General features: G+C 39.8%; 1 protein-coding gene across 1 annotated transcript in view; it reads left to right on the plus strand.

Moving 5' to 3' along the window:
• Window positions 1-17,777, plus strand: part of FLT1 (fms related tyrosine kinase 1) — a 95,745-nt gene that overhangs the window by 22,562 nt on the left and 55,406 nt on the right. The window contains exons 8-9 of the mRNA XM_026074341.1: window positions 80-239; window positions 16,220-16,334. Coding sequence (XP_025930126.1) covers window positions 80-239; window positions 16,220-16,334 — 275 coding nt within the window. The remainder of the gene's footprint in view (window positions 1-79; window positions 240-16,219; window positions 16,335-17,777) is intronic.

Here is a 17,777-nt window from a genome sequence, read left to right on the forward strand (position 1 = left end):
GAATGTAGTATTTTCAGGATCATGCAATACATTGGAAATGAGCTGCTTTTAATTTCTTTCCAATTTTTACCCTTTTCAGTGAAACCCCAGATATATGAAAATGCTGTGTCATCATTCCATGATCCCAATCTGTATTTACTGAGAAGCAAACAAGTGCTGACATGCACTGTTTATGGTATTCCTCAGCCTAAAATCACATGGATGTGGTATCCCTGTAGACAAAACCATTCTAAAACAAGGTAGGACAGTTTCCTTACTCGTATTTAGTATGCCTTCCCTTACTTAAATATTTCCTTTTTACAGAAATCGAGCTTGAAATGACCRTTGTTTAATTAGCAGAGTTTGTATATTTTTAATCAATGTGTTTTTTAAGCAAAGCATGTAGGCAAAATGCAGATTTCTCTGCATCATTATTTGAAAAAGGAGGGCAGAACCATTGTTTTGTACTGTTACTTATGTTTACAGTTCACTTCTATTCATCCATGCAATGTCCAGAGGCAGTAATTGCATTTTAATTTTTATGGGAGCAGCCTTGTAGAGAACACCTTGCAGCGCACACATGCTTTCTAGTGTTGTCATCCATGAAGAGATTTCCCTGTGTGTGATTTTTTTTTTTTTTTTTTGAAATTCAGCAGAAATAATCTAAACCCTTTTTCTATTATGAAGGTCAGATCTGTCTTATGATATGTTGTTGACTCATAGATTCAGTTCGGCAAGCCAAATGTGCCCAGCACTCTCCAGATGGTATTTCAAAAGGGTAAAATAGAAATGACATCATACAAACTTGCTTGATGTTGATGTGGCGCTTAACTGATCCTCTTTTGCATTTAAGCCTTCTTTGGAACTTTTTTTCTTATGATGACAAATTTGTGCGTTGCCTCATTTATCAAAAGTGCTTCCCAAATCATGAGTTCTGACACAATCTTAACAATTAATACTTGACACCCACAATAGAATTAATGGAGGGTTCAAATATCAACCTGTTTGGAACACAGCACTACAAAGTTATTTAAGCACCTAAAGAAAATTTAGGAACCAGAGTTTCCTTAGTTTCAATTGAAGTTAATCACTTTACATAGGATTTAGCTTCTTTAATGCTGTCATTGGATTGTGTTTCAATGCCAATCCAGCTGAACATTTAAGCACGTGCTTAACTGCAAGAATACAAGAAACCCGATGAATTAAATATGGCAAACAGCTTACTTCAAATTAAGGATGTTCATAAGTGCTTTCTGGATCAGTGAAAGAGTGGTCAGCACTTCTTGGAAGTCCACATCATTTTTCCCATTATGCCTTTCTTTGGGATTATGCAAATGGAAATGGATTTCTGTGCCCTTCTCWCCAAGAGGTGGCACTAGCAATCTCTCCTTTTGCTGTCATAGGTATAACCTGAAATTCTCCGTTTCAAGAACAGGTGAGGTCAGTATTTTCTCTATCATCTGTTACATTACCCTGGAACCACCAGTTGAAAACTTCTGAGTAATAATTTATTTTTGCTTCTAGGTAAGGTATAAGATGAAAGAAATCACAATGTCTTCTAAGTAGAGAAGCCCTGTGAAAGGCATATAAGAAAAATTTGGATCTTTTAGGTTTTTTTGAGTATTTATACATTTATGCAAACTCTGGATTGAAATAACAGTGTGGTGCTGATAAACCAATTGTTTTTTTTTCTTTGGGACTTGGAGCTGTGCTCTTCCATTGTCATATATTTCCCTCTGTTAACAAGCACAGATCTGCACTACAACACAAAAGATCATGTAACCAGAAATAAAGATTAATACACTCAAGCAGGTGTTTAATAATCTGCTACACTGTAGACTCAATTAAATGGTAATTAGAAGTGTGTTTTAACAGGTGATCAAAAGAGAAATGTAACAATTTAAACACAAGCTATTGGCTCTATTTCAAGCTTGTTTCCAGATACGCTTCCAAATTTCCTTCATAATTGTTCTGTTACAATTCTTTTTAACCCCCTCCCCTTCCTTCTCCTTTAAATGCTCATTGAAGAAGTAGAGTCTGGAGAACACAGTTTGTAATGCTTTGCATAGGATGAGTTGAATTACTCCCTCTGAAAAAGAGGGTAACAATTAACTATCACATAAGGACAGATATACCTGAATAATTACTTCTTGTCTCCTGCTCCAGGAAGCTAGCAAAGTGGATTAGCCTGGCAGCTGGCACAGCTTGCTCATGCTGACATCCGTGCCAGTTTAGGTATTCTCACTGGAGAACCTGTTAATCCCAGCTATTTCCCTGTACTTTCTTCCACACAAAAGGACTGAGTAGTGATACAAGGGGATGTTTGCTTAAGCAACAGATTAATGGTGCAAGCACCTTGTGCAGCAGACCAAACATGGATCTTATTTTCTCATTAGAGACCTTTCTTGGGATTTACCTGCCCAACATTAGGTTTCCAAGGCTAAAATGTTGCTCTATTTGTGCTCAGCATTGTGCAGTGCCTATTTCTGTGCACAGATGTAAACATTTTCACCTTAAGTCGATAAACCCACACAGGTTACCATCATTCACTGTATTACAGTAATGATCCTGATCAAGTATCAAGGTACCAGTGGACACTGCGCACATTCAGAATAAAAAGATCCTCTTGCTGCAAAGACCTTGCAGTGCATGCTTCTGTTCACTCAAAGATTTATACATGCGCTTAACTTTATATCACTTGAGGACTATCACTGAAAGCAAGGGAATGACTCACAGAGCAAAAATCAGATGTTTTCATTTTTGAAGGAATATAGACTATGGGTTCCTTAATGGAAACCATTGAGTACTCTGACTGTCTCTTCCAATTTCTGTTCCAGACAGTATTTCTGTTTCAGAAATCTAAAAATATCTCAGTGGATTCTATTGCTTTAAAGAAATTGTAGACATATTTTAATACTTTGAGATTAATATCATCAATTTACATAACTCTTCTGCACATCACTTAAGCCAATAACAGGAGGCCGGCCAAATAGTTTCCTTGGTTTCTTCATAGCAAATTTTTAAAAATGCTGTAAAATTATTCAACAAACTTGTCTTTTGGAATGCAGAGACCAACAATTAAATAATTAAAATTATTTGGTCTTTATTTTCTATTAAAATTGCTCTGCTCAGACAAACTCTGTTGCTGCTAAATAACCTTTTGTTAGATACTAGCTAGGTAGCTAGACAGATTAATAGAAAGATTAACTTGTGATGTTCACCCCAGCAAAGAAACATACAAAAATTAAGTAAAACTGGGGCAAAAAGCAATGTTCTGTTCTGTTTTGTTTTGTTTTAAGCTTATTCAGAGCCAGAAAATTCAGAGATGGCAGGCAAAAGTCAGTGGAAGAATAAATGAGAATAAAAATAAAATACAATTAAAAGGAACTTAAAGATTAGTCTTTCTTAAAAGACTATCATTTTTCTCTGAAGAACTTCTTATCCAGTGTCGGCTTACCCCAGAAAAAGCAGCAGATACGTACCATGTTCCAAGCTGGGACTAGCCGTGGCTGACCGGGTATTTCAGTAGTTATTCGTTGGCTGGGCAGCCCATAGTTGTTCAGTGGATACAGCAGAGGAGAGTTTTGTCCAAGAATATCGATCAGCCTCCCCAGCCTCATTGCTACCACACTGGAGTTGTTCTTTCTGATTTCATTTTTGCTGAAATTTGGAGCGTGTCAGATCAGGCACACAGAGGGGCAGCTGCAACAGGATTTGCCGTGGGACTCTGAGGGCAGCAAGGCTGGTCTCCTGCCTAAAACCCATGAGCCTTAAGTGTCTCCATGCCTGGAACCTGCTTGACATTAATGTTTCTTGACTCAAATCTCTTCAGCAGATTTATGTTTATCTTGAAGTAGTCTGGCAGAGATTGCCAAGAAAAGGACATGAGATACTGATATTGTTCAGTGTAACCACTGGCTTCCTCAACCTGTGTCATTTGGGGGCAGTTTCTCTTTCTGGCCATTTCCACATCAGCAGTTCAAGAAATATCTCCACCATGCTGTGACCAAGGTTTGACTGATCAGCCCTTCAGAAACTGCCAACAGATGCAACACTGACATTTTATCCTGAGTGTTTCAACTCTCCCAACTCTACTGCTTCTCTCTCTCCTTGAACTATCAGTTACATTTAGCCTCAAACTGAGTATTGAATTAATAACTTACAACCTTGCCATCATGTCAGTCTGGAGAGTTTGGGCCCTTATTTTGTGTGTGTGTGTGTGTGTGTGTGTGTGTGTATGGTTTTGAGACAGAAAAAGAGAAACACACCAGTATTGCAGAGATATCTACAAAAACAGTCATTGGAAAACCTGGTACTTGTTTCTCCTCCCCAAGCTATAGTGTCAGGATATGAATTCTTCTCAGTGATAAAGCCACCTGAAATTATTTCTGCCCCCACTTCCAACTTCCTCTCACTTGTTCCCACTCTCTTCATTGTGCCAGCAAGACCATGGGTAGCTGTGAGATAGACCGAATTGGGAATGAAGGGGTTGATGCTGGAACCTGAAGACAAAAATGGGCAGCAGGGACCAGGGTATTGCTGCCAGAGACCTCATCTCAAGAAACCACAGAGTTTGTTACGCTCTGGTGTGGATCCATTGTCTTTAGTGAAATTGCTACTGATTTGACACAGAATGATAAGAAAAGAATATTACCTCCTTTCAGGRCTAGTCTACAATGTAAAGGTGGGGTCATGTAAATTACTTTCTACAGAAATAGCTCTCCAGCACTGCAGAGGGAGGAAGAGTGTGTCATGGATCACAGCGAGGTAAAAATTAGATGTTTGCCTTGAAACCTCTGCAGAGATATAAAAAATCTGAAGCTACCATCATGAAAGTTCATAGCCAGACTCCCACCAGCTTCAGTGAAAGAGGAAACAGGCCATGTGTGCATAGTAGTCTAATTGCATTTCTGCATTGTTTATGTCAGTGTATTAATAAAGGATTGAAAGGCAGAATCATTAGGATATGCTTGGATAGATTATCAGGGGAAACTAGGTTTGGAACATCAGTGAGGTATGTAAAATTAACAAGTAAAGAACAAATGTTAATTGTACTTAATTAGAAATGTACTGAACCACCCAAATTTAATTGTGGATGTCTGCAAACATTGATACCCATTAGTTTGTCTACAGTGACTGTTTTGTTCCCCATGCCACCTTCTATTTTTGGGAAGGGGAAGTCTTAGTCCTTAGAGCTGGTAAAAGTAGGTCAGATGCCATTAATAAACAGGTAGTTCAGAAATGCCTTTGTTTAATTTGACATGTGGCCAGATGCTCAGCTCTAAATTCACATTGGCTGAAGACATTGGCTGGTGGCCTTTGTGCCTTCCATTCTCTATTATAAGAAAATCCTTTTACAGTGATCTGGTAATGTAAAGGTACTTAACATGGGTATATATATATATATAAAATATCTAGTTATTCCCTTATTGTGTTGAGATTGTGGAGATAGATTAGTGTAACTAAGAATCAGGCCCTGTACTTTTCACATGTCTTTCTAAAAGTGCGGAGGAACACACACATGATTGTACTTTGTGGCAGTGTGGACTGCAAAGAATTTGAAGCCAAAAGAAAGAGGGAAGACTGAAATAGCTTCTGAGCTACCTCAGACTGAACAAACGATTTGCTGAAACTTTTCATCCTACACTGTAGCCCTCCACTATGAGCCAAAAGTCAATGCTTGTTCGTGAACACCTTCTATCACCTGAAAACAGCTAAAACTCAAGAAGTAGGAGGATGATACCCTTGTCCTCAGTCAGCATGTTGCAAAAGACCATTTTTAATATTTTACTTACATATGGATCAGGCCTGACATATTTGTAAAGCTTGTTTAGCCATGTGTATATCACACTATACACCTAGTACAGTTTGCCACAGTCTGTCCTCAGGGTAATGTAGTGAATGCACCAATGAATCTACTGTGCTTGTTGTAAATGTTTTCAAAGGTTTTGTTATGGCTCTTAGATGAAGCAAAAATTGAAGTATTCAGATTTCAGTATTGCTAGTTTTCAGATCACTGTAAATCAAAATTTTCCAAATCTAGTAGAAAATGTTTTAGCAGAAAATGCATTATGTTTTCCAAGTAATTTTTCAAATTAGTCATTGGTCAAATCTAAAACATAAGGAATACAGTAACATCCAGAAGGCAGGGTTGCTCTACTTAATATCACATTTTTAACCTTCACTTTCCTATCTTTTTTTCATTTGTTTTCCCTCATAATCATTTTTTTCTCCCTAGTTTCTTTTTCTTTAGTTCTCTTTGCAGGCTGGTCTCTTGGCTTTATTAGGGACAGTCTGGCACCCATTCTTAAGGAAGAACATACAGGGACATCCAGACCGTTGGATGTGATCGCTTGGGCTTTTACTCACTTTAGTCCAACACACACAAAATTGAGTGCATGATGTGCAGTATGTAGGGACAGTACATCGGCACTGAATGGTGTTGTGAGCGAGTCCCTGCATACTGGAAGGGAACAACAGAGCCAGTGGGACGTCTTGGCGTGCAGCCAGAAACCTGCCCCTGCACTAGCTGGGCAGGGCACTGACAGCCGTGTTTTTGGCCGAGGAAGACGAAGGATCAAACTGCGTGTGTGCTTAGGAGTGATTATGAATGGAGGACTATTACTGGACTGAGTACTCCTTTTATAAAAATATACAAACTTTAGTTAGCATCCTTTTTCCTTTTACGTCTATGCCTTTAAAGAGTCCTTTGCAGAAGGCTTTGAACAGATATGAGGTAAGATCTTGCTCAGAAAAAAAAAGTCAGTTAAAAAATAGGAAACAGGTTAGGAGGGAACAGACAGTTCTTGCAGTATAGGGAGGCCACCAGTAAAATTCTTCAGTAGTTGGTGCTGGGATCTGTCCTTGTCAACATGTTCAGAAATAACCTGGAAAACATGGTAAGGAGGTGACAGAGTTTACTGATGATACTAAGTTAATCAAATTTGTTGGGTTGAGGGCTCATTGCAAAGAAATGCAGAATTGTACGAATCTGAATATCTGGGTGATAAAGCGACAGATGAAATTCACTGAAAATAAATGTACATGATCTACATAGGAAAAAGCAATCTGAATTTCACATGTAAAATGATAGGCAGGTGGCTGACCATTACTACTACAGAGGGAGATCTGAGAGTTGCCACACACAGTTCTGTGAAAGCAGTCACCATCAGGAGCAGCTCAAAAAGCAAATCAAGTGTTAGGAATTATCAGGAAAGAAATAAAGAGCAAAACTGAGAACATCGTGATAACTCTATATAAATCTATATATCTATATACTCTATATAAATTATCCACATCTTTTATACTGTGAGCATTTCTGATCCTTTCATCTCAAAGGATGCGGCAGAACAGGGATGCAGCACACACACAGTTTGATCCTTTGCCTTCCTTGGCCAAAACAGACTCTGAGAAAAGTCAACAGGAAGGATCAAAGGAATTTCTGGGAATGAGAGGAATGTGCAAGGAATGAGAAGGAGGGAGGTCAGGACTCTGCAGCCTGAAAAAGAGGTGCTTAGGGGATATGCAATAGGGATCTACAGACTCATGAGGGGCATAGGTGTCTGAATATTAGTTGTATAAGCCTCTTCCGGTTCAAGAAGGGTAGGAGCCATTAAATGAAGCTAGGAGGAGCCTGATTTAGAATGAAATAAGGAGATGGCTCTCCATACAGTGGGTAGCAGGTCTGTGAGACTCCTTGCCAAATGATTTTGTGGATTCAAAAAGTCTTCACAGCTTCAAAGGGAGATCAGACAAGTTCAGGAGAAATCCACTGGGAGTTACTTTACATGTAAAAACGGCCTCTGTTGCAGGAAGGTCTTGAGCTGATAATAATTGGTGACTGGGGCAGTGTTAGGAGGAAGTATCTGAAGTTAGTGCTGCTCTTACTCATCACTAACCATCTGCTTATGGCCATTGTTGAGACAGGATACTGGGTAGATGGATCCCTGGTCTTATGTCTATGTCTGTCACTATTTTCCCTTTACTTCCTGTTTTCCCTCTAGTTGACTCCCCTCTCTCCTTAAAAATGTTTCCCTCCATTCTTTCTCATCCCTTCCTTGTTTTCTGCCTGCACTTTCAGTCCATGGCCCCAGTCAACCCAGAAGTGCTCTCAGACCCCTGTTACAGTGTTGCTGAAGATGGACCATCTTAAAAAAACACAACCTCAGTGCAGCAATAGCTCTTCCATCTCCTCTGCTGATCACTGGAAAATGAAATGGATGTTAGTTGTGCTTCCAACTTCTCAGCAAAATGGGGAGAAACTGCTCCTTTACAGACCCCAAAGGATCCAGTCAGGACAGCAAAGAAAAGGCAGGGAATTTCAGCATTATGAGAATGAAGGCTTTGTGGAGACCTGACTCGTGGAAGACTGTAGATATGAGGTTATGCCTCGAAGTGGAGTGAGCTGTTTGGACTGATCTGTGTAGGGAAAATAGCTTGCGCCTGTAGGGTCTGAATGATATCTTGGACTTTATATATAGGGATAGTATTTGCAAACAGGAAAAATAGATGGTAAGAGTGGCCATTGTATGTAGAGATTTCCTGGTCTTTCTCTTTAAGCTTCTGACTGATCTATCAAATCAGAACACATCTTCTTTCTTTCTGTACTACACAGACTATTAAAACCAAACACTTTTTTCCCAGCAAGAAGTTCCAGGTGCTTATGGTAACTTCATGCTTTGAGCCATAATTCTGTAGTTCCAGCCAATATTCAGCTTTACTGTGGAGAAAGACACAGTTGGTATTCTCTGAGAGAGAAAGTGAAGGCTGAGTCACACTGACTATACAAGAGATTAGAGTGGTTGCAATCTAGCAAAGGAGGGAAAGGAGGCAGACAAGAAGGAAGGAAGGAAGCGTTGGCTGAAATATGATCAGGTGCTGCATCTATGAAGACTGCTGTACAGTGTGTAGCAGGAAACAGAAGGTCAAGAAGCAAAATATAATTATCTGATAACAAACTCAAGGTGAGAAAAAATTAAGTCACCTCAAGATGTGCAAAAAAATGAAAAATTACTTTCAAATGTTACCATGTTCTCTAATGGTCCAGTGGCCTCAAGAACTGGCRAAGTGATTGGAAGCACAATGCTTTTTTTCAGCAGACTGATGCCCATGTCATCTTCATATTCTGTTGTGGATAGCTGGTATTGTGCCCAGGTGTACAGATTGAGGAGTGGGTTTTTCTGTGAAAATGCTAGCATGGGCTGATGAAGGTGTGAAAGGTGTGATAGGTAAGAATGCTCTTGATCTTTCTGCTTTTTCTGAGATAATTCAGGTCAATCAGCCTTCTGTGGTAGCATACTGGTGTAGTTCAGGACAAGCCACCATGTTTGGAAAGGATGACTGTGAAAGGGAAGTATCATGCAGTTATTTGGCTGCACACAGTTAATGGCAGGAAATGCAGCTGGCAAACTCTTCCTTTTTCTGTAGAGCCATGGCCATATGCAACAAAGCCATGAATGTCATATATCCTACCACTCTTAAGATGTAGTACCAAAGATACTCATCAGAAGGAAGACCATCCAGGACAACTGGGATTTTCCCTGGAGAATGTACTTTCCCTCTGAATATCCCTCTCAACAGAGACATAGAACGTCCTACAAAACAGAAAACAACTCGATCCTCACTTTGCATCACTGCATCTCACTGCATCTGTGCAGTGCACTAGGGGTCCAACCCAGCCTAATGCACAGACATCACCAAGAAATCTTCCAGCTACCCTGCAGCTCATCAGTGAATAATTTCTCAGCATGGCTAATAATATTCTTGGCCACAAGTCTGCCCCTGCTCTGGGGACTGAGAGTGGGGAGTAGGGGCAGAGAGGTCCGGCTTTCTGGGAGTCATGAGATGTCCAAGATGACATGGATTGGTGATGTCCCATCTGTTCTTGGTGGGCAAGTGTTGACACTGCCATGGGCACCAGTAGGGACCAGTGACAGTGACAGCAGAGAGGTGAAGAGACTTGAGCCACTCACCAGGACTTTTTGTCTGGCCCTCATTGTTAACCTCCAAACTTATCATAAATAAACAAACCATGACATATGATACAAAAGCTATCCAGCTCCTACCATTTATAGAAAAATTCCTCCAAGCCCATCAATCTGCATAATTCATATGTATGTGCACATTGGGGAAGATACCTGGGATGAACTCCCAGTTCAGCTGGAGCTAACTGAAGTTTTGCCACTGAATGCAGTGGGACCAGGATTTCAACCTCTAACTGCTTATTTTTGACCTACAGCAGGAATGCTTGGACAATAGCTCTTTAATAGACAAGCACACTATAATGTTACAGCCAAAGGTAGTGAAGCATGCTGGCTGAATTCCCATACAAGTTCTCCCCCTCCCCCGTAAAGCACGTTTCACAACCTGTGCATACTCCTTGTTACTATTTTGCCTCTCTGTTTCTGGCCTCAAAGTGATTTAGTATTTCTTAGGACACGTGGCTACTCCAGCCCTGTGCTACCAATCACATAGCAGGGAACACCAACATGCAGAGAAGTCAAGACCTGTGTCATTCAGATTTTTTGATAACCTCCAAGTGGAAAATGGTTCCTATATATTCTTTACAATTCCAGGTTTTTCCAGAGTTCCTGTCTTAAAATTAGTGTCGTCATTACCTTGTCATTATCTTGAGAGATGTGAGTCAGCCCAACTTCAATTCATAATACTGTTGCCCCAATGTTGCTAGAAATTGCTTGCTGTCTTAAAACATGGTATATACTGAGAAAGAAGTTATGCCTGTTTATCAATCAGTCTCACAAATGATCACCCTCAGTGGCAAGATGGCTTTTGCTTGCTCCTAGTGCCAGTACCATCTCCAAATTTTATCTCAATTAACTAGAGTGTGACCAAGACTGCCAGTGGCTTTGCCAAGAGGCATACTTGAGAACTGAATGAGATTTTTCATGAAGGAAAGACTGTAGAGGCCTCTGACATCACGTTAAAGGACTGGGAGAGAGGAACTGAAGAGATGAGAAGACAGAAGATGGTGAATGTTTTTCCAAGTGATACAGGGATCTAGTCTTTTACACTGATATTGATCACTGCATTACCTGAACTACAACTTGTAGAACTGTCTCCAGGATGGGGAAAGATGTGTCTGGAAACAAGCTGGGTCTGGAGCTTTCATCTAGGACATACAGAAACCACGAATAACTAGACAAATCCTTTACCTCAACCTCTACACTCCAGTATAAACCACTGGGGTGATAACAGAACCATTTTTATCTTAAGATCGGTAGTTTCAAAGGCAGGACTTTAGCTTGAAGCTGGTTTGAAGTTTGACTCCAGTTAAATATATCAAGATGACATGAAGTACACTCTTACCCTGGAAACTTTTGCCCATCAATAGTTATAAATATACCACACTATTGTGCTTGGCATGCTGTATGCTAATAGAGGTGAGAGCTCTGAAACTCGTTAGGAAAGGGAGCGGGCTGCGGAGTGGAGTGAGGACAGCGTGAAGCTAGGGTTGATAACCATGGCCTTGTCCAGAATAGGCCATGGGATTTTTCTTATCTCACTTTGGCAGGAGGTGCTGTTAGCTTCCTGTGCGAAATCAGGAGCATATGCTGCTTTCCTCTTGTTGTTTGGCTTCCTCCGCTACACAAGACGGTTCCCAGCACTGTGATTATCTTTGCATCTTCAAACATGGCACACTCTGCTTCCTCAAGAGCTTGATGTATTCTTAAGAATCAGGCTGGCTCCCCTCCCCCAAATGACTTCTCAAGGGCTGGTGCRTGTGCCAGCACCACAAAGCAGAGTCTGTTTTTAAAGCTGGACTTCTGGTTACATAAAAGTCCGGCCCTTTCAAAGAAGTGTAAATTCTTAAAGCGAAAAGCGGTGAGTAGGTCTGCTGATGGTCTCGAGTCAGCCCTTTAGAGAGCAAGGAGTTTCTCCTGCCCTGCATGCAGCCTCGCAGCATGTGCTCCGAGCTTCCTGCAGCTCTGGAGTGTCAGCTTAGCAGCTCTGACCCCTCCTTCCCCCCTTTCCAAGGCTTCTTTTGAAATCCACAGGAGAATTGATGGCTTCTGTTTTTCCAAATGAATAGCCTATTTCTCAAGCTCTTGACACAAAAGACTCAAGCATGCCTCTGTATGTGTGCTTGCCTCTGTGCATGTGTGTGTGCACGCATGCACACAGACAAATGCATGTGCAAGCACACACACAGGCACATGGAAAAATCTACTTAGAGGATGAGAAACCCAAGTTTAAGGGGAACTCTCTACAGGGAAGGGTAGAGGTGAAGAGGTTGCCTGGAGACTCAGGTTCCCAGATCTGCCATACCCTTCTCATGGCAGACAGCTGGCAAATTATTTCAGGAAAGATCCTGAACTGATGGATACCAATGAGATTTTCTTCCTTGACATTAATTGGGCCAAGATTTTGCTAATAATATCTCTGTGCATCTCTCCCTGTCTGTAAAATAATGGTGAAGAGACTTTCTTTATTTCACCTTTTCACGCTGTTAGCTCTTTGGAGAAGGAAGAGCTTATATATGTGTTTGTACAGTGCTGAGGGTAGCACAATTCTGATTCTTACCACCAGAAAGGGAAGGATCCTTAAATCATGATCACTCTGATTCTTCTAGCACTAGAATTAGTCAGTGACATCAATTACACTGATCTGAGATTGCATAATATGTATAAATATACATATGTATACACACACACACACACACACACACAGAGTATTTATTATATAGGATCTCTGCATGTGCAGAGCTGGAACCACAAAGTAGGAGTATGAAAGGATCTGCAGGAAAACAGGTGTAAGGACTGCTTAGCAATGTACTGGCAGAATCTTGGCTTGTTTATCAACCTCTGTACACACTGTGTGCTTTTTCTCTAACCTAGCAGTAACCCTGCTGTACATGTTCCTGAATATGCAAAGCAATGAGACTCATCCCAACAACAAAATATTTCAGGAATTCATGAACTCCAGAGGTRTCTGGAGTAAGATTCAGATACTCAAAATTCAGTGGGATTTCCCTTCAAGCACAAACACAGGCAGTGCTTGTTACRCATAGTATACCCTTGGTATTTTATTGAGTGAATAATTTGAAGGAACTTGTAAATTCTTTAGAAGCCATAAAAATGTGTAGCTGATGTTATCTGAGGACATATACAATGAAACTTCAACTGAACTAACTGGAAGATGGTTGTGTATTTTAGTCCCAGCCAGAGCAAATTTTTATACTTCTTTTCTACTTCTTTCCAAGCATCTGTGCTTAACACAAACATTTGGTTTGTTGACTGCATCTAAGTTCAGCAGAATCTTTTCTTTTTCTGTTACAAAATGCCTGTTGTTAAGAGCTGAAGTCAGATTAGGAGACATGATTTTTTATTACTCCCATTTGTCCCTTGCCCATCTCTAACCAATGCATCTGGCTTAAGCAATGGCTTCATGTGGCACTGCTGAAAGCTGCAAGAGGCAGAATGACTAGGTACTCCTCTAACTAACCAGCTCGGGAGACTGAAGATGGCTCTTATTCTGTCCTTAAGCTATGTTTGTGTATCTGAGTTGAAGGTGAGGAGAGAAAACATCTTGTTATGTGTCCAAAGGGATGAGTCAGAGTCTTGTTCTAGGCTTACCCTGGCAGCCGTGCTTCAGCTGATCCATAAGTGTTTGCTGATCAAGCAGACTGTGGAGCTGAGGGGGCACAGTATGATGGTAGTCACATCTCCCACTGTGTACCACCAGTTATAGAAGCTGTTTGATAATGTATTTTCAGCTTGACCTTGATTCCTATTTTTTTTTATTAAAACCAGGGACAACAGCTATTAGGTGTATTTGATTTTCTACTATAATGGCATTAGCACTGTAATTGGCAGTTTGAAGATAACATGGTATGTGAAGTTAGTAGAGTTCACATATGTGCCTCCAGGGCTAATATTTCATCTAGTATTTTACATGTGTTTTTGTTGTTATTGTGATGTTATTGTAATTATGATGATGGTTTGTATTATGGTATTAAGAGGTAATCAGCACCCCATTGTACTAGGCATTAGCAAACATGTAACACTGTCCTCACCCCTAAGACGTTGCAACCTAAATTTATATACTCCTTTTCAAGGACCTACAAGGAAGAATATAATAATAACTAAACCTACAGGTCACAGAGCTGAAAGAAATGAGATTGGAGATGCCTATCAGAGATGCATAAGTGGTTTCTGAATATGCGTTATACCTTCTCCTGGTCCTTTACTAGTATGTGTTTCTTAGTAAGGACATTTATAGCAAAGAGGACAAATTTCCAACATTGTAACAAAGAAGCATAAATTCATTCTGTAAGGAAAAATAATATTTTCATCTGTCTGAAAGGATGAAAATAAAAAAATGACTTCTTAGTACAGATGAAATGAGATTCTAGAGTCTCCATCTTTCTGTACAGAGATTGCTCCAATACCCAGTTACACAGAGATGTGTCTTTGGTACTGCCTATTTGTGTGCATCTGATACCGGCATCATAAACTGAGTTCTGAAATCTGCTATGGCATGGAAAAGTTATTGGTTTACTTATGTTGACATTTCTTCTGAGCTCTGGTCTTGTTACAAAGCAAGACTTTTTAAAGCATTAAATGTGCAAAATAAATGGGATCTACCTCTCTAAATAATTTTTAATCTTTTTTTTTCCATCTGAATGGATCAGCTATCTTCATACAGCTGTCTTTCACCACTCTGACCACAACAGCCCTTTCTTAGAAGCTGGCTTTTAAATCAGTGTCTGGAATCTGTGAAATAAATGGTTGTGTAGTTAGGGCTTTCTTGCCATGCTGTTGCTCCCTGTCCTCTCTCTGTGCATGAATGACCACGGCTTGCTTCTGGTTTGGGGCTTTTTTAGCTCACTGAGTCTCTCAATACACATTAGGAAATTTGGGCAGATGATTATATATCTATGCTAGTGATTACAGCCCAAGTTAGTTTACATACCATCATTTCTTTAAGCTGTAATATCAGCTAACACACTGGTCAGTTTGATGCAATGCTGCACAACTAAAAGCAATCACATAAAGCTAGTGTACCACAGATACTATAAGCAATGCAGAGTTTAAGCAAACTGCGCAGTTAGCTGAAGGGAAATGAACCTCATTCTTTGGTCATGATTGCATGTTATCCAGTCATCAGGCTTTAAAGGTCATTTCTCCAAACAACTGATATATATATATATATATATATGTCAGAACAACTTGATTATGGATACTACAGTTGTTATCTTTAAAATCCATGGTAGATCAAAGGAACATACTGTATTTGAAAGAACTTGACCCTGATGAAGGGTTAAGTTCTACTATTCAAGCTGGAATTGAAAAAGCAATAACTAGATTTTGGATAAAAAAACAAAACTAGATGTCCTGAAAGAACAATAGGGATGGACAGAATTTAAGAAGCATTCCAACRTGCTTATTTCCATGTGTACCAAATTAGGCTTTGGGAAACAAATTAGCTCTACCATGACCACACCTGAATGTTCTGATTATAAGCCAATTTGTTGTGTAAGGCAAAAAGGTTTTTTTTCCTGAGATTTCCATTCATTAGCATGTCTTTGTTTTTTTCAGATAAAGTGAACATTTGAATCCCTTTGGCAGTTAGGGATAGTTTTGTTTAATTTTGTTTTGATAATTTGAAAGATTCTGCATATTTTTTATTATGCATCTTGCAGTCATTGAATCACAGTATTGATAATTTGCTATTTTGTAATCTGAACTAAAGAAAACAATCAGAAATGAGAACTTGCATCATTTTTCATGGTAACAGAAAGAACAAAAAGAATAATGAAATTGCATCCAATACATTATGGAATAGAACTTGAAACAAATATAAGTTATCTTGAATTTTAAGGCTGAAAATAATGGGATCTCATATTTAAAGCCAAGCCTGAATTATCATAATAGCTGAAAACTTAGGAGCATTGGAAATGGGACATTGGTCTCACATAGTCCTATAATTAGGTTCAGATTATAAATTTTAAGCTGACTGTAAATTTAACCTATGGTGGCTTAAATGTTAACACTGACTCCAGAGAAATATTTGCGGGGGGGGACTGTGGAAGTGGATATGATTTTCAGGCTCCAAACCTCAAGATTTTATGAAATGTAAATATAATTGCCTGGTGATCGCAGCACCTGCAGTTCTCCTGGATGATATCATTGGCTCCAGAAGAATTGTTTTGGCTTATGTATTGAATATTTCAGTTTATCACCAAATCCATAAAGACTCACCTAATTTTTGTTGTCTTCAGGAATGGCTTTTGCTCTTATACTGAAGGATCTTTCATCTTGAAAGCTGGCAGCAGCATAGGAAACAGAATCCAGAGCATCACCGAGCGAACAGCAGTAATTGAGGGCAAAAATAAGGTATGATTACTGGGAGAAAATAACCCTTTTGTGTGAAAGCACCAGCTGAAAAGATACTTCAAGATGCTATTGAGGTAACAATGAAAAAGCCAGTATTGTTATATTGTTTGCATTTTAAGATCTGCATGCATGCAGATAACTTCTGCACATGCAAAGACAGAGTTTGGTATTTATCTACTGAGATGTAGAGATGTATGTATTTCTGCATGCAGTCATATAAAGGTAAGTGACGTGACAGAAGAGTGTGTTGGTGGGATTCAGCATACGTGGTTACTTAGAGCTGGTTTGTAGTATCTTGGGGCAACTTAGGAACACAGGCGAAGAGTTCCAGGCCATCTTGTCTTCATTTTGTGCCATTGCACAATTTCCCGTTGTTTTTCCTATGAGAATAAAACAATTTGCTCTTATTAGAGAGTTTATTCACAGATGTACTCCGAGATTACTAGATGACCAGATCTTCTTTTACAATAAAAAATTTAAAGGGACAAATTAATCTGGATTGTAGATGGAAAGTTTCTAAGAGTGATCTCAGTCAGAGACTGCATGGTGGGATTCATCCCATCTTCATTAACTGTCTAAATGTTAGGTGTCTAGTCTGAGTCAAACATCAGAACTACCTTTATGGGTCATGGGGACATGCAGGTACTGCTGAAGGATGACAGACCCTATCCTGTGCTATTGTCTAATATGGGAGAGAGAGACAGTGAAATTAGCTTGCCAAGAGCTTTGGGGGATTCTCCATCAGCTGAAATCTTTAAATCAAGATGTTTTCCTAAAGGATGCCCTTGATCAACTCCACTTTACTGGATTCAGCATCAGAATGAGTTGTTGTGTTTGGGTAACCTGTGCCATGCAGGAGCTCTGTCTGAGATGCACCATGGTTTGCCACTATCACAGCATCTGGTTTCAGTCTAGTTTGATTCATGGCAGTAATGACTAATGTGATTATAGAGCTGAAAGCCTATCTTATTCTAGACCTGTAATTTCCTAGCATCCTGAAGTGCTTCTTATAATTCTAGGTGAAGGACAAGGGGGATCTAGGTCTCCCTTTTCTTGATGGCTGCCTTCAGTTTTCTGCAGGTGAAAATGGATTGTAATTACTCTCATGTTAGGTTCCTTTCACACCCCACAGCATAAACAGGGCTTTGAATGCAGCCAAGAATCAGGCCTGAGACTGCATTTTCTCTTGCTATTGTATTTTTTAGACTTTACTACAGGTGTCCATTGCACTGTTCCAGTGCATGGGAATGGGGTGGTTCTCTGTGAGGCATTTGCTCTGTTTAGCTGGCCACCTCTACATGGTTGAAGATGAAGGCAAAAATGGGAGCAAAGCACTTCCTAGGGGAGACTGTCATAGGAAAGCACATGAAAAATGAGATGTAAGGAGGGATCTGAAGAAGGAAAGGAAAATCATTTGAGGCACAGGACGACAGATGTTATGCC

This window comes from Apteryx rowi, unplaced genomic scaffold, assembly GCF_003343035.1.
Source record: "Apteryx rowi isolate R43461 unplaced genomic scaffold, aptRow1 scaffold_386, whole genome shotgun sequence".
Classification (NCBI taxonomy): Eukaryota; Metazoa; Chordata; class Aves; order Apterygiformes; family Apterygidae; genus Apteryx; species Apteryx rowi.